The 24,461-nt window shown below is 41.0% G+C and overlaps 1 protein-coding gene across 1 annotated transcript in view; it reads right to left on the bottom strand.

Moving 5' to 3' along the window:
* Positions 1 to 4,147: 4,147 nt before the first annotated feature.
* The window catches only part of LOC119213395 (transcription factor COE3-like), a 33,765-nt gene continuing 13,451 nt past the window's right edge, over positions 4,148 to 24,461 (bottom strand). The window contains exons 9-16 of the mRNA XM_037464652.2: positions 20,115 to 20,248; positions 19,075 to 19,201; positions 15,091 to 15,179; positions 11,242 to 11,307; positions 10,360 to 10,522; positions 9,881 to 10,084; positions 7,533 to 7,700; positions 4,148 to 5,358 (exon numbers count right to left, since the gene is read on the bottom strand). Coding sequence (XP_037320549.1) covers positions 5,327 to 5,358; positions 7,533 to 7,700; positions 9,881 to 10,084; positions 10,360 to 10,522; positions 11,242 to 11,307; positions 15,091 to 15,179; positions 19,075 to 19,201; positions 20,115 to 20,248 — 983 coding nt within the window. The 3' untranslated portion in view covers positions 4,148 to 5,326. The remainder of the gene's footprint in view (positions 5,359 to 7,532; positions 7,701 to 9,880; positions 10,085 to 10,359; positions 10,523 to 11,241; positions 11,308 to 15,090; positions 15,180 to 19,074; positions 19,202 to 20,114; positions 20,249 to 24,461) is intronic.

Below are 24,461 nucleotides of genomic sequence, written 5' to 3'. Positions count from 1 at the left end.
ACTTTCCCTGCCTAACACAATCTATCCCTAACCAGCTCACCTCTCTATTGCAAAAACTACAGGGGTGACCCCACCCAGCTAACTTAGTGTGTGTAACAAAGTTTTACCTACGTGATGGAAATGTACACCCTTGGGCAGAACAACCTACCCCTTCTCCAAAACTGAGGTAGAGTCTCACTCGACCAGATCCCTAACAAAACAATATCCGCCAGGCCATACAAAAAAAACCCCCACAGCCTCGCCTTTCCTTTCTTTCTCTCCTCTGTTCATCAACCAGGCTGGTTAAATAGGCCACCAGCTCGTTAGCTGATTGCTCCCCAGGTCTTATACGGTCACGCCTCCTCGCCAACAGCCAACCAGCACTGCACACCTGTAAGCTATGAAAAAAACAAAACACTACCCCCACTCACAGTTAAAGGCATAGAGACAAAACATGGGGACATGTAACAAATAGGTAAATATATATAATATATAATATAATATATATATTATTAGGGCCGGGACTCGATTAAAAATATTAATGTAATTAATTAGAGGCTTTGTAATTAATTAATCAAAATGAATCGCATTTTAATTGCATAAATATTTGACCTGAGAACAGTGAGAAGTATTTTTTTTCACATGGATTTTTATTTTTGTTCAACCAATTCCAGCAGACAAGTGTAGAAATAGCATATTTAGAAATATAGTACTTTCAGAAATTCAGGTAGCCTATAGGTAAGTAGACCTTCTGTAAACTATGTTTTTTTAAGTAGACCAATACTTTCAAGTACATTCAGAACATTGGTTATTTTTTCAGACGTGGACTTAGTTACCCTGGTCCTTAAACCAGTCATCTGGTGCAGTGTGGGTTGGGTGTGGGTCCTTGTACGTCCACGCTAGCTGCTAATTGTGTTGCGTTGAGGTGATACTTGAGGCTCGATGTGAATTCCTTGTTGCACAGCTTGCACACAACCACGCTCTTATCGACGCTTCCATCCGTGTGTTTATTATAAGAAGATTTCACATTCACGGGGCCACCGACACGGCCTCGTCAGCTTCTTCGTTCATGTTCACTGTGGTTTGTTGTTGTCTGAAGTCATGGACGCTAGTTGGTGCTCCAGTATAATCCGTCCTCCGAAACTCATCCAGTGAGAAACGTTCCGCGGTGCAAAAAATAAGTGTAAAAAATAAGTTTAAAAATGCGTAAAAAATGTTTAATGTGTTATTTTTTGTGTAATTAATTAATCTTAATTCACTTTGTAATTAATTAATCGCAATTAATGCGCTAAAGTCCCTGCCCTAAAACAAATACATAAATGCTTCACACCTTTTGATCTGTTTGAAAATAGACAGGACATTTCCTTTGAAGCTAAAAGCTAACATGGAAAACAACACAGCAAATATCTAACCGAGATGGCATTAAATCGTGTGATTTATTTCTCTTAGACTAACCATGTCGAATTGAGGTTACAAACAGAATCGTAGTCGTTATCATCGTATCATTATTATGAAATTATTCCACCTTTCTGCACTGCAAAGCGTGCAGCATCCATGCTGCATGACTCATATGGCTTCTTGTCAATCTTACATTACGTAGAGGGGCAGGGATTGATTTTTAGAGACTGACGACCTGTTTTGGCTTCTGAGTGGCTACGGTGGCTCTATCATTTGGTTTAGTCGGATCCCATGGGATCAGACGAACAAAAAGAGTGGTTTTGAAAAAGTTTGGAGATCTTTTGTACCATTTGTATTTATATTTGATGATCTCTTCTTCATGTCAATGGTTGGACCCTTTTTTCCGTACAAAAAGGTTCAAACAGGAAGAGGGAGAAACCAACTACTTTCATAGACGGGGGGAACTGTACCAAATGGAGGTGACTTTAAAAAATTGGCATCTATTAATATTTACAAGAGCTGTCAAAAGATTTTTTTTAAATAACTAATTAATCTAAATTCATTAATCTTGATTATTGGCGATTAACGAAAGTTGTTAATGAAATGTTATAATGGTGTTAATGAGTAATCACTTTAGAAAACATGTATTTTAGACATTGTTTAATTGTTAGTATTATTTTAAACACAAAACTACACACATTTGATCATCTTGAATGCAGAATTCCACCGGGTGGAATATGTTGATTTAGCTTAGCCTAGCAGCTAGCTTAGCATGGTCCTTTTTAGCATGGTCTCACCCCCCTTCTGTTTGACACCGAGAGGAATTTCTCTGCAGTTCTCTCCGCTGTGCGTCGCGCCTCGTTTTACTTCCACTGCAAAAAGCTTCCTCCGACGTTACTGACTGCAGCTCAACTTCCGGTTTACTTCCACCAGTAAACCCAGGTGCCCTAACTACGTTCAAATATTTCATTGCATTAAACTTGGTCACATTGGTCGCATAGATAAATGCGTTCATGTTGACTGTCCTAATATTTACTGATAATTATTTACTAATATTTATAAGGTTGACAATGGCAAAAACGTTCTGCTTATCCTGCGTCTGGAGCTTTGAGTAAAATGAAATGGTCTTCATCTGTGCAACGTACCAGTTTACTAACTGGTTACCAGTGACAGGCAGACACACAGATAGAAAGACGGACAGAGGACAGACAGAGGATACCAGAAACAGGAGAAAGAAAACGGTGAAAGGGGAAAACGAGTGTTGATGGAGGAGGGGAGATGCTGCTGCCACGGCAACCAAAGCTCACTGCTCTAAAAGAGGTCCTAAGGGGGGGCCTTGATGTGTGTGTGTGTGTGTGTGTGTTACAGTACACAGTAGCTGTATTCTCTGCTCAAAGGAACATTTTCAGGAAAAAGGATTTCCTAAAGTGTTGGGGTGTTCCTTTGAGTCTCTGGGTGAAAAGTTCTTCCCCCAGGAGGATGAGAGGGTGTGTTGTCGGGTGCTTTTAGTCGTCGTAGCCACGACAGCGGAAAATAAAAACACACCCACATCACCCACAATGCACCTGAACTGTGAACGTACACATGAGGTGGTCTATAAACTACACTGGTTTGCATATTTATAGATATATCTAAATATACATATGAATATATATGTATAGCTGCAGTATTTCTGTTTCAACTTTTCCACACAAAAGTATTGCACCAATGATTAGGGTCTGATAAGAACAACAACAACAACAATGGCAAGAACAATAATACAAACAAGTAAGAATAATAATAATACAATAATACGAATAATAATTATAACAATGATCATTATAATAGCACCAACACTTATAATACTAAGGTATGATTATAATGAAGATTATTATTATTATCATGACAACAATAATAATAATAACATTAGTAATACAAGGTTATGATAATAATATTATTCATTCAAATTATTATTAATTACTATTATTACCCTTATTATGATCATCATAACAACAATGATCAAATGTTAAATCTCTTTGATATCGACATATACAAAGAGAAGAGCTGAACCCGAAACTGCTTCAAAGAAAAAGAAAAAGAGAATAATAAAGTATAATAAACTGATTATTGCTAGTTTTCCTATTTTTCAATAGATACAAGCCTGTAATAATGAGGTTTGAGGTTATCAGATCCTGTTTCGTTTCCTGTTTTGTGTCCGTGTTCATAAAAGTTCATTAATGTTTTCTGTCTTCAGCACAATATAACATGTTTTAATCATCTATTTTATACAGAATGAAGGTGAAGAGAAGATATGAAACATAAATGATAACAGACTTCTCATGGCTGACAATAAGCTGAATGTTAAACTGTGAGCTGAACTTGCGTCTGTGTGTCTTGAACAATTTCTTATATCAAAAAAATAATCTGTAAGTGAAGAGAAGACACTGACAGATGAAGACGATTTTATATTGATCACACTGATCATATTCCTATTCTGTAACATATCAAACCGATAGTCGGTTTCAGTACCGTGTCAACTGTCTTTTTAAAAAACCTCTCTTTGTCTACATTTAAGGGGGGAGAGTTTTGTAACCCTGGGATGATGGTGGTGAACGTAGAGCTGAAGTCCACAATCAGAATCTGTGCAAATGTCCCCATCCCTGATGGATTGATAGTTATTTTGTTCAGATATCCAGAGATCTTCACTTCCTGAAGTCAACCCTTTGATAGAGGTTATCTTATGTTATAATAGATATTCAGAAAGAAGTGACACAGTCCTCAGAGCGACCTGCTGAGTTTATTGTTTTCATTACAGCCAACAGTAATTAAAACAGTTCACATTAAAAACAGGTGGAACGGCTTTGATTGACAGATTATAAATGTGTGGACTTTAACGTTTTATTTTCTCTTTGATAAAAACAATGGTTTGATTTCAGTGTGACACCACACCCAAACGCCCACGCACAAACACACACACGCATACCCACATATGTTTACAGTCCCACGAAGACAGAATGACTCAACAACAATTAATACAAAAACAATCAGAGATATAAATACACTATTTATAATCTGTATGTAACAAAAAGACTTTCTCTCTGTGATTGTGGTGGTGGGGGGTGGCGGTTCGGGGGGAGACAACCACAGTGACGTATAAATATTCAGCCAGTTACAACTTTGGCAAAAATCACAAAACCCACACCGAAAATACCAAAGAGGGGCGCCTAGAGACGCAGGTTTTAAGTGCTCGGGGCGGGGCTTGGGATAAGGAAGCGAAACTGGAATATAAAGACAACTCTGAACAAGAAGACATAGAGAAAGACATTAGCCTCAGGCTAGCTTCAGGATGCATGACTTGTAAGAATAAGTAAACAACACAGACAGGCTGGGGTGGTGCTAAAAGGAGAAGGGGCTGGAAAATAGTGAGGGGGCAAAGATAAGGTCCATTCATAATCCTTTTGTTCACCCACAGTGATTCTGATTGCCTGAAAGCAACAGAGGTAAACCAGCAGGAGGTTTTTATTTCAGGGGAGCCAATCAGGACGAAGCCATATTTCCTTTCACTTGCCCTGAGCCCTTTTTAGGAAGCCTTTTGATTCTTATTCCATAGATGGAAACGTCCTTGGTATCTTCTTCCTAGATAGGGAGCATCCTACTTCCTTGTTCCCTGACAGAGCTTAACTATAAAACACTGTTTGTTCCCTCAGAGACATTCAGTGTCCTTGTGTTTGGACCCCTCAGGAGGGGTGATGTCACTTCACAGGTGTGACCTGACAGTTTTTACTCAAACACAAGTCCTTTATTCATCTTCGTCTTCATCCAATCAGAGGCAGCAGCTTCTTTTTTATATATTGGATGGACAGCATCAGAACTCCAGCATGACTGGCCAGCTGCTGCCTGTGACCCAACCTCCTCTGAGGTGATTGGTGCTCTTGGCTGATGGGGAGGGGCGAGGAACCAAGAGGAAGTTTTACATCGGCGGAATGACCAGGCCAGACATCGCTGCAGAGACAGAGACAGACATGACTGCTAAATAAGAAGTTAAGAAGTAGTTGAGGTAAAGTAGTAAACGTAGTAGTAGTAGTAGTAGTACAGAAAGTACTCCCAAAGTAATAGTAACAGTGTTACCAGTAGCAAGATAGATTTGAAGGAAATGATTTGGCTACAGATGAACTGTTGGACAGACAGAGACAGAGGGTCAGAGAGACAAACTGAGAGACAGACAGACAGACAGAGAGACACAGATAGACAGACAGAGAGAGACAGACAGACAGAGAGAGAGAGACAGACAGATAGACAGACAGAGAGACACAGATAGACAGACAGAGAGAGACAGACAGACAGACAGAGAGAGAGACACAGATAGACAGACAGAGACACACAGATAGACAGACAGAGAGAGACAGACAGACAGACAGACAGAGAGAGACAGACAGATAGACAGACAGAGAGAGACAGACAGACAGACAGAGCGAGACTGAGAGACACAGAGACGGACAGCGAGTCAGACCGGCAGACAGACAGATGGAAAGAGAGAGCCAGAAAGAAACATAGGAATAAACAGAGAGATAGAAAAGACAGAGACAGAGACAGTCAGAGGGACAGAGCCAGAGACGATCACTGTAAATACAGTAGTTTTCTTTGGTCGGATGTGAAAGGGTTTGAGCGCCAGCGTTTATTAGTTTATTCCATTGATCCATTCATTTCAAGTTGATAATTCTGAAGATAAACATGTAAAAAACTTCTTCATATGGAGCTTTTTGGAATGTTCTATTTTGCTGTGTTCAGTTGATTGCAGCTTCAAAACTATTTATAACACTCAGTGTATTTATTCATCTGAAGTGATGATGTGACGACTGAGTGGATCAACTCGCACACGCAAACACACACACACACACACGCAAACACACACACTGGCCTTTCTGCCTCGGAGAAGGCAGAGAGCAGAATTAATATTTAACTCTCAACAAACCTCTCTGTCAGAAACACTGACATCACACTGACTGCTGAGTGTGTGTGTGTGAGAGTGTGTGTTTAGAAGATGTATTGGTGGGTTGTAATGAATAAAACATGGATTGGCCTGTCACTCTCCATGCAATACTAACAATATCCAGGTGTGTGTGTGTCTGTGTGTGTGTCTGTTTGTGATGCTGTTTCAAAGAAGGCAAAGTATACCTAGTATTATTAGTATCAGTAATTGCAGTTATCAACTCCACTCTAATAAAAAAAATATTATATTCAAAATAAATATTCAAAAATAAATCCTAATAATATTCTTTATATTTCTTTATAAATCTAATAACCAAACCAAAGTATCTTATACATGGAATGAATAACCGAACAGTGGTCTATACTTCTATATATGCACACGGCTTAAACCAGAGGTCACTAACTACTGGAAAAAGATGGTTGTGATTTAAATTTGACAGCGCACTTTTCGACTGCGCAGTTTTACTCAGCTTAACGGTAGTCGCTTTAAGCACCGACCAATAGCTAAACTATTAGCTATAACCATCCCATGCGATACCATTCAACCAATCAAGACTTTGCTTCAGGCAGGACGCCGATATCGTCCCCATACTGAGGACAGACGAGGGAGGTAGCGGCAAATTACAATTAAAAAAACAGTAGAAAGAAAATAAAAAAAGAGCAACTTTTTAGAAAAAGTCGAGGAGATGGAGAAAGGGAGAGAAAGGGACGGGTGAGACAAATGAGGGACAAATGGACAGCGACAGTAAGGCATTCAACGGACTGGTTTCTGTTCATACCTTCCACTCCAGCACTAAACCAGTGTGTCATGTGCTCAGAACCCGTTGAAACATCATCATGAGGCTCAATGAGCTCCTCATGCGGAGAACGGCCCTGATGCCTTCAGGTACACATTTAAAGTCCTGGTAAAACTAGACCGTTCAATTGTTAAAATGTGTTTAGATTCATTGTTTATAATTTGCTGAGACTGTCAAGTCCAAACGTGAAGCAGAAAAAGGGAAATTCAAACTTTTCTTCCCGTTATTTTTTTCATTCTGAATTGTTTTGCAGAGATTTTCACTTAAAAAAAATGCAGCCTTACTTAATTTAGTTAATTTAGAGAAGATAATTTATACAGTCTACATTTCTATGTATACACTAGAAAGCGGAGGTGAATAACTATAAAGAAGTAGGAGGAGCAGTGTCACCTTGCAGCCCATTGGAGTTGTTTCCGGAGCAGTTGGTTGGAGGAGGTGAAGACGTCGGTCGGACGACGGGAGCAAAGGCGCTTTTTTGTTTGACGGTAGCCGAGAAGGAGAAAACTCCGTGAGAAGAGTTACAGTTGGACACCGCCATGGTGGGACTGGAGGGGACAACTGGGGGAGGACAGAGACCTGGTCACAACCAGGCACTGTGTGATCACTTGACTAGAATTTTAGAACTAGTAGTACAGCAACTAGTTGCAGTATCAGTAGTAAAACTAACAGTAGTAGCAGCAGTAGTAGCAATAGTAGCAATAGTAGCAATAGTAGTAGTAGTAGTAGTAGTAGTAGTACAGCCTGTCAGGCCTTCTCAACCCACTCCTGCCTGAGCATTCTTCAAGCTGATCCAGCCAGTTAGAGGAAGATCAACTGTTGGGTCCCCAAGAATCCTAACTGTTCAATATGACTCGAGGAAACACAACGAACCCTTTCAAGGAACAGTAATGCTATGCGATATATGAATGTGTATGTTTATGAACTTTATGAATGTTTATATACAGTGCCTTACATAAGTATTCACTTTTTCCCATTTTGAACTGTTACAAACTCGACTTCAAATACCTTTAGTTGTACAGTAAAGGGGGTGAATACATTGCACTCAAAGCTTTTCAGATTTATATTAGTAAGTCATTATGAAATTCATGTAAACTTTCCCTGAATTCCAGATGATGGACTATTTTGTGTTGATTGTCCATGAAGTCCATTACATAAAATCCGTGCTTCAGTGTGGCAGCCAAGATGTGCTTTGCTTGAGTCTTTCCTTCTTTCTTTTGTTTTATCATTCACTAACCAATACACATGTCGGCCTCCTAGCAACACCTCTGGCAGTTGGTAGCCCAATGTGGCTTGCCATGTGGTCTTTAGCTTAGCTTCCTGCTACCCCCATTCCTCTCTCATATCTCCCCCTCCTTATCTCATAGACACACATAAACCCACTCACGCCTACACTCCATCTCTGGAAGGGGCCCCTGTTGGGATTTAGCAGAATTAAAAGTAAATTTTTCTTCAAAAGACTAAATCTTACAACGAAACAAATAATCTCTTTAGAAAGCATGTATTTTCGACACGGCTGTTTAATTGTATTTTAAACACAAACTCCACACGTGTGATCCTCTTGGAGGTGGAACGTCGGTTCCATACTCATTGGGGTGCGGTCACGTGTTCCACTATTGACCAAGAAAGGAGCACCAACCCGGTCTTTTTGTAGTGGGAGCACCATCTCCGCACAGGCACCTCGCACCAGTGGAGTCTGGTCTATGCAGTTCGTTTCTATCTCTCCCCCCTCCCCCAGAAAGCAAGACCACACGTCTCAAGTGGGATTTTGCGTCTATTTGCTAAACAAGGGGGGACGGGAAGTCCTGACAAAGGCTGCACCGGAACGACTGTCGAAACGCACATGACATACAGCAATTCGTACACGATCAACCAGGATATGTATGTATATGACCCAGGAGGACGACTGGGACAGGGACCTGCTGCTGGAAGGTAGGTTTGGATAGCGAGCTCACGCTGAAGATCTCTGGATATCTGAACAAAATAACTATCAATCCATCAGGGATGGGGACATTTGCACAGATTTGCATCTGTGTGTCTCTCAACTCTCCATCATTTGCTGTCTGTGTGCCATCTGTAATGTATTGGTAATAGCATTGACACTCCACACCAGCAGAGGATGCTATGCTATCTTTAATTGTAGATGTATGCATTAAGAAATAAAGCAGTGTAGAACTGTAACAGAATGTGGTCGGTCGTCACTCAGAATGGCGTTGCATACCTATGCTATAAAAGGGAATAAGTACACTATAGTTGACTAGTTATCTATAGTTAATCACTGTGTTTTAGGGACACAGTGGTATCTTCTGCAGACTGTGTACCATGCAGGGTAGATGTTGAGCTGGAAGCAGCCTAGCAGCCAGCTTAGCCTAGCAGCTAGCTTAGCCTAGCAGTGCATAAAGTGGTTTGTCACTCACTCATTGTGTTTGACAGGTTGAGGAATTCCTCTGCACTTCTCATATTTTATTGTATTTTCTTCTACCACAATATATAGTGTGTTTGCTAATTAATGGTGTCATGTCTTTAATTTCCACTCTAATATTTTATAGTAGTTATAGAAGTTGTAGTAGTAGAAGTAATAGCAGTAGCAGTTGTAGTGTTTGGAGTGGTTGCAGTACCAGTTGTAGTGAAATATTGATATTATTAGCAATAGTAGTAGCAGCAGTAGTAGTAGTAGTAGGAGCAGTAATAGTAGCAGAAGCAGGAGTAAGAGTGGTTCTTGTATTACTAGTACTGTTTACCTTGATACTTACTGCCGTAGGGAGAGTTGGCGGACGACCCGTTCATGAAGCCAGGAGACGTTGCCACTCCTAAGTTTGGCATGCCGGTGTTGCCGTAGCCGCTCATGCTGTTGCTGACAGTGTTGCCATAGTTACTCTGTTGAGGGGTGGAGCTTGGGACGTATCCCCTGGGTGACACACTGCTGGTGTTCCGACTGTAACCAACTGGAAGAGACATCTTGTGTTTGATGATAATATAGTATTACAGCGCTGATAGTAGCAGTGCAGCAATGGTAGCACCGGTGGTACTGTTAAATTGTACTTATAATTATCTATAGCAAGTTTTAAATCAGCTGATGACATTTCTTGTTCTTCTGAGTTTCTATCCTTATGGTTGAAATGCACGTATTGTAATTCTCTTTGGAAAAAGCGTCAGCTAATTGACATGTAATGTAATGTAGTACTGCTAGAACTGGTAGTACTCGTCCTGGAGCTCATACCTTGTGTACTGTCAGAGACATTGACGGCCAGCTGTCCGCTGAAGGAGTTCACTCCCATCATGCCATGGGAGGCGCTGTTGCCAAGCGACGGGATCTGGTTGTGGTTCCTGGGAACACTGTAGAGAGCTTCGGCGATGTCTGCCGCTCGCTTCAGGATGATTTCCTGTAGAGCAAGAAGTACTTCAGTAACCAACCACTATTCAGTAAAATAGTTATTTGACTGAGGAGGCTCAAAGTTGTGTTCACTGTGTACAGTGTAATGTAGTTACTGTAGTTGCAATAGTTGCTGTTAAGTTACTTGCAAGGAATCATTCAAACAGGAACAGCTTCCTGTTTCCGACTACCACAATAAAAGCAGAATATTTACACACACACACAAACACACACAGACCTTAAACACATACTGATACTACATACTGTGGTTTTGATTGTTACTACACTGTAAAGTATGATTTGTCAACATATATCAGCTCTTTGAGAGATATTTCAACAACAACAAGAGTAAATACAAACAACATATATATATATATATATATATATATATATATATATATAAGCCAGTGCTGGTAAAAATATTAGTTAAAATGAACTGAACTCAACTGTCTGTAAAATCAAATCTTCTGTGTTTCAATCGTATATTATATTATTTTTAACTTAACTAACCCATAGCTTTAGATTACTAAACCATAGCATAATATTTTATTATATTTTTATCTTATTCCTGCACTATGTTGTCCGCTGTCATGCACCAACCACCAAGTCAAATTCCATGTATGTGTTATCCCATGTATGTTATGGCAATAAATGTTTCCTGATTCCTCCTGATTTCTGATAATGAAGAGGTGAGGTGGAGAGGAAGACAGGTGGACGTATCAAACCCACCTGGTTGCTGTGAGGCATCCCATAAAGAGCTTCCACCAGGTCGGCTGCTCTTTTCAGCAGCACCTCCTGCAGGTAGAGAGATGAGGAGGACAGAGAGGAGACAGCAAGAGAGAGGAGGTGAGAGGAGACGGGAGGAGAGAGGAGGAGACAGAGGGATACAGGGAATGAGAGAAGGGAGAGAGGAGCAGAGAGGAGGAGAGAGGAGCAGAGAGGAGGAGAGAGCCAAATACTTTCACTTATTTATCAGCCAATAAGATGCTCATTATGCATCTGATCATTTCCCTCCTTTAGTTTTAAAAAGTACAAAGCAACAAAAATACACATAGTTCAGTTACACTTCAGTGTAAACGTGCACTCAAACGTGCACTCAAACGTGCACTCTCACAGACTAATAGTGTGTGCATGTGTCTGTGTTAGTGTTTGTGTATGTGTGAGTCTGTGTTTGTAATCAGGTGAACAATGCTGCATGACTTTATCTTAATTAAACACACTCAGATAATCTTCTGCTTTTCATAACAAACTTTTATGAATTAACCCCCCCCCCCCCATTGCTCCATCACATCCACCCTACCCTTCATCCACCCTGCCCTTTTACCTCTTGAGTTGTTATTGAATGCTTCTCCTTCTTCTTTTATCAAAATCAATTGTCTTCTTTCAGAGTTCATTGCAATTAACACACACACACACACACACACACACACAAAATCTGTCTCAGCGTGAGAGATTTATTAAAACACACACATGCACACCGTGTGATTACAGTGACAGATAAATTATTAATATGACGAGTGTTTCATTGTCCTGCAGCAAGATGAAAAGCAGACACACACACACATTAACAAGGTTACCACGGCGATAGAGCCGGAGGTTGGGATACTGGGATTGCTGAGGAGGAAACCAATTATTCTGTTACGCCACGACAAACACACACTAACACACCATTCAAAGACACAGATTCCTTTTTTCAACCTCAGCAAAAAAAGAACCTTTAGAAACACAAAAACATGAACAATAATTAAAGAAAGTATTAATTATTATTGCAGTTATTATGAAGTAATAATACTCCCGGTACTGAAATGTGTAATTGAAGAAAGTAAATAGAGTGTGAATCTATTGAACAATAATACAGTTGGAAATAATAATAATGACAATTATAATAAATATATGTCTGTCAAAGTTGACGCGTTATGCAATTGGAAGTAAAACAAACTGAGCAGAGGAATTCCTCCACGTGTCCAACAGAAGGGGGACAAGTGCTAACGGACCACTTTAGGACTGATAGTGAGTTTTGTGTTTAAAATAACATCAACAATTAAACCGTGTCTAAAATACACGCTTTCTAAAGATTTAGTCTTAAATATATTTTTTAAATCTATTGACAGATATATTTCAAAAATCATTAGATACAATAGTATCTTGCCCGTTATTAGTACGTATTATTTAGACAATATTCTAGTATTTTCTATACTTTACTATATTATATATATATATAGTGTATATATAAAACAATTTTAAACAATAACGCAAACAAACCTATAATACTATAACACTAATATATATATATATATATATATATATATATATATATATATATATATTGTTTTATCACTATATATCGATATATGTTTTCATTATTCTGCTATTAGGGTTAGGGTTAATATTTTTGATCACTATAATACGTATTGTATTGTGTTTTGTATTATTAATAAGAAATATCTCATGTGTTTTATTTAATGACTGATGTCCTGGATGTCATTTTCATAATGTGCTGATGGCCGTCCTCCATTCAGAGGGCTGTTGGTCTGATCCCCGGCTAACCTGCATGTCAATGTGTCCTTGGGCAAGACACGTAACCCCAGCATTGCTGCTCTAGCTGTGACTACAGTGTGTGACTGATAGTGACTGAAGGGCAGGTGCCACTGTGTGTGGTAGGTCCTGTCATTAGTGTATGAATGGGTGAATGATGTCATGTAGTTTTAAAGCGCTTTGAGTGGTCAGAAGACAAGAAGAGTGCTGTACAAGTACAGTCCATTTACATATTCGATTGTGTTGACAGTTTTACTCTAAATGATGAGGACATCACCTGAGTAGTTGAGGAAAGTCTTTGACCAATCAAATGTTCTGAGCATGGAATCTTATAATCTTATAACAGTTATGTTTGAACATGTTTATTGTTCATATCTCTTTATCATTCTTCTATGGAGAGAAACTGTTTTTAGAAATAATGACTAAAACAGCAAGAACAGAAGTAAGTTATTTCTCGTCATGAATCTGATAATGGATAATCGTGTGTGTGTGTGTGTGTGTGTGTGTGTGTGTGTGTGTGTGTGCGTGTGTGTGCCAATCCCCTTTCTTGCCACATGGCTGCACTCGCTGATTACCTGATTTGACTGTTTCAACCTCCCTGTTTGCCAATGGGCTTTACACACACACTCTCTCTCTCTTTCTCTCTCTCTCTCTCTCTCTCTCTCTCTCTCACTCTCTCTCTCTCACTCTCACTCTCTCTCACACACACAAAACCGCAAACAACCAGGTTTGTGTCAATGTATGTGTTGTTAAAAGTGATGAATTATGTTTTTGTGATGCTCTTAATTGGCCGTTGGTGTAGAAAAATATATTAAATAATTATAATTCTGAACAAGTAGACCTTTGTCTGTTCGGAGTTACATCTCAACTTCCTTATTTCTTTATATTGTAACCCATTCGCTACGAGCAGATTGTGATTCTCATCGACTCCAAATTGAGTAGCGGCCATTGAGGTCACTTCCTGTCGCCGATGGACCTTCTGCTCGTCCGAGTGGGAACAATAACAGGTCAGATGAGTCATGTTCTCCAGGATCTGATGTGGACCCTGATCATCAACTAGACCTTCGTCTACCTGCAAGTCCTTCCCTGATCAACAGACCTAGTTCTTGAGGATACTTCCTGTTATCAGAGGTCCAGGTCGCACAAGGCAATGTGGTTACTAGAATAAATCCACTAAGATTCATTACAGAGGTAACAGCACGTCAGCCCTCATCACACCAGATATCACAAGGGACACATAGCCCCCCAACACAACTTTTTGGTGAACAAGAAGCAGATCAGTGGGTTAAGAACTACTGGACTAACTAACTAACCAACAAACACATTAACTACCTACTTAACCAATGAATAAATTACCTTACTAAATGATTAACGTATCTCCCTTAACTACATATGTACCTACCTAATATGTTACCTCACTAACTAAATCATTTATTACATGACTTACTAATCAACTTTCTCACAACTTTCAAACCTAGCTAACAAAGTACCTAATATAAAAATACCTAACTACCTCATTAACTAGCTACCTACCTTCATACTTATCTACCTAACTTACTAGCCAAATAAAATACTTAACTACCTAAATAACTCAATAACTACCTACCTACCAACTAAACTATGACCTATGACTGTCTAACTAATAAATTACTTTAACTAACTAACTAAATTAATAACTTATCCTCTTCAGAGCAAGCAGCAAACACGAGGAATCGATTCAACATTCATTGAGAAATGAAATTAACAAACATTATTTGATTTTTATCAAATCTTACACATTTTAAGATGAGAAATTAAAATTACAAATACGACTGCAAGCTACTGTGTGTGTCTCTAAAGATACACACAGTATGTGTGTGTTAAAGTCTTCCACAAACACACACACAGTAGTGGCAGCTGATTTTATCAGGACTCTGAGCAGCCAACCAGAACGCAGACTGATGAAAAACACCAACAATAATCAGTTATTCTGTCTGTGTTTGTACAAAATGAGTGTTTTTCTGTGTGTGTGTGTGTGTGTTTGTGTGGTTGTGTGTATGGTACCTTAGGCAGTCTCTCTGGGTCTCCGGGGTGACGAGGAATGACTTTCTGTAACCTCTGGAAGCCATAATCGATGGTGGGCTCATTGAGAGCTGATGAAGAGCAGACAAACAAAACAATCAGATATTATTAATAAAAATCATCTCATAATAATGTAAGAGAGTGAGAGTTCTAAAGCTCCACACCAGGTATCTATGGTCCTTAAGAATGTCAAAGATTCTGAAGAAGGTTCTAACACTCTAAACTAGGTTGTAATGGGCATTAAGAGTGTGGTAAAGATCCTGAAGGAGGTTCTAAAACTCCCCCCTTCTCTCTTTCACCCCTCTGTCTCCTAACCAAGTGCTTAACTTAGTAACCTCTGCCCACCCGAACACCTGCCCTCTTGACCTCATTCCATCCCATATACCAAAATCTATCGCTACTGACCTTCTTCCTTTCCTCACCTCTCATTAACACTGTTATCTGGCTGTTTCCCCATTTCTCTGAAGCAGGCAAGAGTTAACCAACTCCTGAAGAAACCCACCCTCAACACATCTGAAGAAAACAACTACAGACCGGTCTCTCTTCTTCCCTTTTTGTGCAATATTCTTAAAAATGCCATCTTTAACCAACTCTCCTCCAATCTCAACCGTAACAACCTCCTTGACCCCCACGAGTCGGGCTATTCCACAGAGACTGCTCTTCTTGCTGTCTCAGAACAACTCCACACTGCTAGAGACGCCTCTCTCTCCTCTGTCCTCATCCTTGTGGACCTTTCTGCTGGTCCTCTTACTACGGAAGTTCCTCAGGTCCTAGGTCCCCTCCTTTTCCCTCTCTACACCAACTCTCTCGGCTCAGTCATTTGCTCGCACTGGCCAGCAGAGGAGGGGGTCATCGGCCAGTAAATAGTAGCGGTGACAAACAACAGTGCTGCCGTAAGCACAAAACGAGTCGATATGAAGGAAACAATGAGCCTCTCATCTATCAGAAGCAACGTCACAAGCATCCCGCACATTCTTGTTTATTACCTTACTGGACTCAGCCTGGGTTGATTTGGAATTAAATTAAATGCGTCTGTTAGTAAGCGAGGATCGCTAATTAGCATTAGCATTAGTTTCAGTCATCTGCCGCGGTAGACCATGCATGCGTGACGTCATTTTGTTCATCGATGGAACGCGATCGACTGGTACAGGTACAGCCTTAGAGATTGACTGATTGACTCGACCTATTGAGCACCTCTTCTGTAGCTACACGCTCTACAAAATCAGGAGAATATGACCCCTTCTCAATCAGAAGGTGGCGCTGGTACTGATTCATGCTCTTGTCATCTCCTGCCTTGAATATTGTAACTCTCTCCTGGCAGATCTCCCTGCTACTGCCATTCAGCCTCTGCAGCTCATACCGAATGCAGCACCTCTTGAACTGGTCTTTAGCCTTTGTAAATTCTCCCACACTCTCTTCACTGGCTATCGGTGGCTTCCCGCATCCAGTTCAAAACATTGATGTTCACACACAATGCTGTGAATAAATCGGGTACAGTATACATCCAGGACATGGTCAAACCCTACATCCCAACCTGCACACTCCACTCTGCATCTGCCAAGCTGCTTGTTCCTCCCTCTTTCAGAGCAAAACACTTGACTAGATCACGACTCTTTGCTGTCCTGTAATGGTGGAATGAGCTCTCTGATGACACCAGGACCGCAGAGTTTTTACATCTTCCACGGCAAACTAAAGACACACCTCTTCAGACTATACCTTGACTAAAAAGACAACTGTAGCACTTAAATTGTACTTCATAATGGCTTGTATCTATAACAAGTTGTAAATCGGCTTATTTGGTAAAATTGTTCTTCTGAGTTTGCATCCTTATGGTTGAAATGCACTTATTACAAGTCGCTTTGGATGAAAAGCGTCAGCTAAGTGACATGTAATGTAATTAATCAAAAGATGACTGACAGGTAGAACCTTGTTGGGATCTCGTTACATAGCAACACTCCCTGTGCATGTTGTTAATTGATGGAGTTGTTTGAGTCCCTCCGCTTTACACTAGTGAGACTACTCTGGTTTCTCCTTGTTCCTCCTCCAACATCCTTTACAGTTTAAAGTGGAACAGAGATGATAAATCTGAGCGTCAGTGAAGGCAGCAGAGCACAGTGTGTGTGTGTGTGTGTGTGTGAGAGAGTGCGTAAAGTGAATTAATCATAATCCTGTCTTGGTTGAGCTGCTTTTAACAAGCTTCAGACTGACTCCTCTATCAAGCAAACAGAGTGTGAGTGTGTGTGTGTGTATGTGTGTTTCTGTGTGAAAGTATGGGTTCAGTCCTTGGAGGCCTACAGGGCGTAACAAGCAGCAGTTAAACGAGTGCGTTAACTCTCCAGATGTCTGTGTTATCTACAGCTCGCCCTATGTGTTTGTGTGTGTATGTGCGTGTGACCTTCTGGTGTTGACTGTTAGACATTTTATAATCACCTGTGTGTCCTCTTAAGATTATTTATGAGTCAAACCAGAACTCCTTTTCACTGTGTTGTTATGTGTGTCCTTAAAGGCTTAATTCACATATGTATGTATGTATCACCTATGTAAATGAACCATTAATGTGTTACCTGTATTCATGAACCATTATTGGGAAACCTTTGTAAATTAATCGTTAATGGGTTACCTGTGTAAATGAATCATGAATGGGTTACCTGTTCCTGATCCCTTATTCCTGATTTATGAATCATTAATGAGTCTAGTCGAAGGTGCTGAATAGGAGGCAAATATTCAAACAAGTATTGGCAGACTGGGGTGGTGGTTCTTCTCTTCAAAAAGGGGGACCAGAGAGTGTGTGCCAATTACAGGGGTATCACACTACTCAGCCTCCCTGGTAAAGTCTACTCCAAGGTGCTGGAAAGGAGGGTTCGTCTGATAGTCGAACCAAGGATTGAGGAGGAACAATGGGGTTTTCATCCTGGTCATGGAACGACGGACCAGTGCTTTACTCTTTCAAGAATCATGGAGGGGGCCTGGGAGTATGCTCATCCAGTCTACATTTGTTTTGTGGACCTAGAGAAGACGTAAGACCGGGTCGTCCAAGAATTAATGTGGGAGGTGCTGCGGGAGTACAGAGTACCTTGCTTCTTAAGGGCCATCCAATGCCTCTACGCCCAACATGAGAGCTGTGTTCGGGTACTCAGTAGTAAGTCGAGTAGAGGCGTTTCCGGATGGAGTAGGCCTCCTCCTGGGCTGCGCCTTGTCGCCAATCCTGTTTGTGGTTTTCATGGACAGGACATCAAAGCAGAGTCATTGCTGCTTTTTGCAGATGATGTGATCCTGATGTGATCCTCTTTTGTCTGTGACCTCCAACTCACTGGAGCGTAAAGCAGTTGGGATGAAGATTAGCACCTCTAAATCTGAGGCCATGGAAACCGGTGGAATTGCCTACTCCGGGTAGCGAATGTGTCCTCACCCCAAGTGAAGGAGTTCAAGTACCTCGGGGGCTTGTTAACGAGTGAGGGCAAGTTGGAGTGTGAGCTTGGCCGGAGAATCGGAACAACGGGGGCGGTATTGCACTCGCTTTACACCACCATTGTGACAAAAAGAGAGCTGAGTTCGAAGGCAAAGCTCTCGATCTACCAGTCAATCTTCATTCCATCTCATGGGAGGCATGTCTACCTGGGAAGAGGCCCCGGGGGGAGACCCAGGACTAGGTGGAGAGATTATGTCTCTTCACTGACCTGGGAACGCCTTGGGATCCCCCAGTCAGAGCTTGTAGATGTGGCCCGGAAAAGGGACGTTTAGGGTCCCGTGCTGGAGCTGTTGCCCCCACGACCCGATCCCGAATAAGATGGAAATTGGGTTACTTGTATTGATGAATCATTAATGGTTTACCTGTATTTATGAATCATTATTGTCTTTCCATTCTTAATGGAAAAGAGAATAATGATTGTTTAAATGGATCATTAATGGGTTTTATGTATTCATGAATCATGTCTTTCCAGTTTTCATTATTTTTTAGAGTATTACCTGTGTAAACAAATCGTCCAGGTGCTCCTTTACAGAATTGCTTGGACTTGTAGGACAGCGTAACCTCGACCACTCCGGGGATGTGACGAGGAGGAGTCTGTACCCGGATAGCATGTGGAGTGATCAGCTAGAGGAACGACACACATAGATACTGAAAGAGTGAGACACAGAACAACAGATGGCCTCATGTACTAATTATTTTGTGCCCACTTCAGGCTTATTTGTTTTGCAACGTGAGAATTCTGCGCCTCTTAAAAGCAGGTGTTAACCAGAATGCGTGTTTCCTGGCATATGGCTCCTGGTGAAATGACAGCAGTAATCTGAGACATCGGTCAAGGAGACCGGCAGAAAGGATTTTTGCCACAAGGATCACACTTTTTCAGTTGAGTTAACACAAAATCATTACTCGTTACAGATTAAGCAGCCATGTGATATTATAGTTACTGGAAGAAATCAAAGATGATAACGCATCTCTGACTCATCGTTCACATTCCATCCAGCAAAAGTTAAACTTCTTGCTGCATTACAATTATTGGCATCAAGATCATAAACAGTCATACCATCAGCAGTAGGAATATCTCAAGTACTTCACGCTTTGCTACAGTGCACAAGTCAATACTTTCATTTCCCCACCACTAAGGCCCGAATAACACATCAACTTGTCGTCACTGGATGTTTTTGCTGTTTCGACTTTGGCTGATCCATGATAGAAAGAGAGAAGGAAGTCCTTTCAGTTGCGCATTTAAATGCTTGCAATGTGTTGTATAGTAGGCACTAATTACCTGATAAACTGCAGGTTTCATAAATACGACGTAAACTGAAGTATCAAAGCCTGCGCTTTCTTCGGGTTGGCCGTGATAATGCTACGTTTGCAAATGTACGTACATCGGGGAGGGAGGAGGGAGGGAGTCACAAAGAGAGAGAGACCAAAACACAGAGCGGGAGACTCAGAGAGAGGAAGATAGTGAGACAGAGAGAGTGAGACCGTGAAAGCGACACAAAAGAGACACAATCAGTGAATCACAACTAGTGAAACAGACCTCACTCCACACCAGCATGGTGCCAAAGACAACTTGAAGGCCGTCAAAGAAGTTGTCTCCTATCAGGATGACGGTTGCTCCACCTGTCGTCCATCCTTCACTGGGACTTATGGCTTTAATACAGGGAGTGGCTGCTGGACAGGGGACAAACAGACAGAGAAAGACACACAGCAAATTTCAGAGAGTTAAATTGACTCTGTGAGATTCAATTTGAACTCTAAGCTGGTGTTTATATTGTCCCAATCTTGTCAGCGTTAAATTAACAATCAACGAATTCTTAACAATTTAACTCGGAATAAGTGTCAAAATAAATTTGCTGAAATCTGCCATTTAGCTGATGCTTTTATCAAAAGCAACTTGTGTTGCATTTTACACATGGTGATTACATTTTAGCTCAGGGAGCCATTCAGGGTTAGGAGTATTGCTCAGGGACACTTTGACATGGGACATGGGTAAGCCAGGGTTCAAACCAACAACCCTGAGCTCCTGGTGCACCCTCACCAATCCATGAGCCATATGACATGGATTTAAGCCTGATACCAAGAAGTGTGACACTGTACAGTTACATTTCAATCCTATCAAAGAGTTAATTTAACTCTACTAAGTGTTGCAAATTAATCTGATCTTGACACTGGATAATAACTCCAGCTCTTTCGTACAATTGACACTGTGAGAGTTGAATCTTTTTGCAGAGTGATTTCAACTCTTTTGCCTAACACAAAATAAGGATGCAGAGAGATACACAGGGGGACAGAAAAAAATAAATGTTAGCATCTATAAAGCTCCATGTTTGGAAACGTGAAATATTTTATTGTTGAAATATATGTTTATATGAGAAATCTTGTGAGGGTACCGACCCAAAGCCTGGGAAGAACTTTACACACACACACACACGCACACACACACACACACACACACACACACACACACACACACACACACACACATAGTCACAACGTGATTTAATTGGGACTTGGCTATTATCTGCTTTAGCTTAGTCTATTCAAACACACCCCCACACACACACACTCAGCTGGTAATCACTACTTTCCGTCCTTTCAAGTGCGGGAGCAGATTAATTATAAAGTGAAATGAAGTGAGTGTGTGTGTGGGTGTGTGTGTGTGTGTGTGTGAGAGAGAGAGAGGCTGAGAAGTAAATCTCATCATGGAAGAATTTCGATGACATTACAGCACCTGACCTCTGTTCTACTTCACACTTCTTCTGTTTTATCACGCTGACATTAGAGCGGAGGCTTTGAGTCATGGCAGGTGAGTCCATGGTCAAGACAGTTGATACAGAATCAAGATAGGGTCCAGACAAGTGAGTCCACTCTCCAAACACAGGTGGAGTCAAAACAACCTGGAGCTCAAAGTTCTGAAGACTGTGGAGATGGTTGTGGATTTCAGGAAGAATGCAGCCCCATCGGCCTCCATTACCCCGTGTGACTCCCCCGCCACCGCTGTGGAGTCCTTCTGTTTCCTGGGGTCCATCATCACCCAGGACCTCAAGTGGGAGCTGAACATCAGCTGTCTAAAGAGAGCTAGAATGGTTTTAGTTAACCCCTCTCACCCCGGACATAAACTGTTTGTGCCCCCTCATCTGGCAGGAGGCTGAGGTCCATAAGGACCCAGGCCTTACACAATGCAAATTATTTCCATCGGCAGTCAAGCTCCTTAACTGACTGACTGTCTAAAACACATTTCAAATACGTGTCTATAGTATTGCTATCTGTTTTCATGTATTCACCACCCACCACGGGAATTTCCTCATATGTCCAACATACCAAACAAAGACAAAGACAGGTGAGTCAGATTTAAGAAAGCTGAGTCCAGAGTCACGGTAAATCAGTCAAAGTCAAGACAGGTGAGCCAGAGTCAAAATTGGTAAGTCAGAATTACGACAGTTGAGTATTCTTGTATTGACGTCGTCGTAACTCAACAGTGAACTCATGATGCAGCATAACACAACGTGTCTCACCAAGGAAACAAAGTAAGTAAATATAAATGGGTGTATCATCTGTTAACACAAACAGATTAATGTCAAACGATTTATATGATTCTATTGACAAAAGATGTCTTCTAATCTTTTGACTTGGTTAAAGGAGAAGAAGAAACAAAGAGAAGAAGAGGAAAAAGGAGAATACTGAAAAAAATATGAAAGAGAGTTCACACCCAAGAGACTCTACCCTGATTGGGAGGGTTGGTATCCATGGTTACTGTGTTTAATTAGTGGGGCAATTAAAGAGACTGAATGGCCTGCAAAAAGACACACACACACTCACACACTTTGTCCTCTCTAGGGACAGTGAGGTGTCTGCTCTTCATACCCACAATCCATTGGGATGACTTCTCTTCAGGGTGAATTACGCTCCCCTTCCTCCTTGCTACTCTGTTTAGCTTCTCTAGATGAGGATCAATGAACGCATCCTATGCATATGAATATAGATTTTTGACGTTTGGTCAACCACAAAGCTAATGCTGCAGAAAACAACCCTAGCTTACCATAGCTTTTGATCAGTTTAAAAAAAAAGTTTTATACGTTTAATTATCATACCATATAGCTATAATATGAAAATGAAGCTGGTAGCAGCGATAAAATGGGCCTCGCCTCCCCTTGCTTGTAGGGGCGTGGGGGGGAGGCTGGACGGCTGGATTCACAAGGTCAAGGTCCTTGCTGTACTGTTATTAAAAATTCCTTACATTTTTTATGATCAAATCTATACATTTAAGGAAGCCTGTTTCGGTGGCTCTGTGAGTGCAAGCTGAAAACCAAGAACTGAGGAGGATTTCTCAATTTTTGGAATTAACATGTGAATGAAGCAATGACCCAATGAAGAGGAGCTCTGGTCCAATCGTTTTACTGACCGCGACATTAGCTATATAATAGCGTGTTAGCTGGTGTATCATCATCCACTTTAATTAAACTTAATTTAGTGAAGTTTAATCCAAACAGGTTGGTTAAAGCAACACTTCCTGCTTTTTGGAAAAACGTCTTGGTTACGGCTTCAAATATGAAGTAAGTAAGTAATGTATATTATTGGCGACCGTGGAGCATGGAGTAGAGAGGGTTGTCAGTTCGAATCCTGGCTGTTTCATGTACCTTGTCGAAGTGAGCAAGACACACAACCCATTACTGCTTCCCGGGGCGCTCTTACGGCAGCACACTGCTCCCACTTTGTGGGATGGGTTAAAATGCAATTAAAGTCGCTTTGGATAAAAGTGTCAGCTAAAGGACATATAATGTAATGTCACATACACACAGTGCTTGACATCAACATTTTTGCTCACTACCCACTGTCGGCAGTGGTTACTAGCCGCTCAGCAATTTCATTAGCCACAATTTCTGTTGTTGGGAAATTGAGTTTAATTTAATTAGACTATGGTTTGTAACAATTTACTTGAAGAACGAGATTTACAAATGTTTCAAATGTAAATGACCATTGTAAACACCCAAATCAAGACTACATAAAATGTATATGTACAGTCACCTGTTCTTATACATAAGGAGCTTTACCAAGTGTGTGTGAAAACATCTGCAACTGATTAAGACAAAGACAATAGAACAAGAATAGCTCAATGAATATAACTGGTCGCAATTTTTTGGACATGGCCAACAGAAACTTCATGGTCCTTTATTGTTTCTACTGTGAAGTGGGACACTGCTTGTCCCAACAAAAGTCCCCATTAACATTTTCACTCTCATACGCCCTACTATACATTACATTATTTTCTTGGGTGGATCATAAACCAGCCATTCTCGACTCAAGCTTGGTGTTTGTTTCCTTGTGTGGTGTGGTGTGTGAACTGGTTGAAATGCTCGTGTGTCACGTCGAATGCGTGAGGCTTGAGAACCCTACAATAAGTTCATCATTTTATTAAACGCAGCAGGTCCACATGGAAATATCTGCTGGCCGACCGTCTGCCGAAGAACCCCAAGGTACTAAATGGGTCTTCATCTCCAAGCACATTTTAACCGGCGGCGCTTAATTAACTCTGTGAAATGGATTCAGCCTGCGAGCTAAACTGAGACAGCTAAAATAAGCTAAGGCCCTCACTCACTCAGTGGTGGTTCTTATCCACCGACTACGGTGGACAAGAACCACCACTTCCACCAAACTGACCGCGTGCTCTGGGTTTGTCGATGATGCACTCATGGCACAGTAATAACCGCCTTCACCCCTCAACCACCCTTTTGCATCTACAGCAAAACTGGAAGGACATACCATCTGAAACGCAAAACCATCCCAAATATATACTTACCCCGCCCAAGTGGGTAGCGAGAGACTGCTTTACCCACAGATTTACGGGTGCTATTGACAAGCCCACATCCACACCTCACCTATGAAA

The sequence above is a fragment of the Pungitius pungitius genome, chromosome 21 (genome assembly GCF_949316345.1).
Source record: "Pungitius pungitius chromosome 21, fPunPun2.1, whole genome shotgun sequence".
In the NCBI taxonomy this organism is placed as follows: domain Eukaryota; kingdom Metazoa; phylum Chordata; class Actinopteri; order Perciformes; family Gasterosteidae; genus Pungitius; species Pungitius pungitius.
Note: the sequence above shows the minus strand (reverse complement) of the source record. Positions and strands in the feature narration are given on the sequence as shown.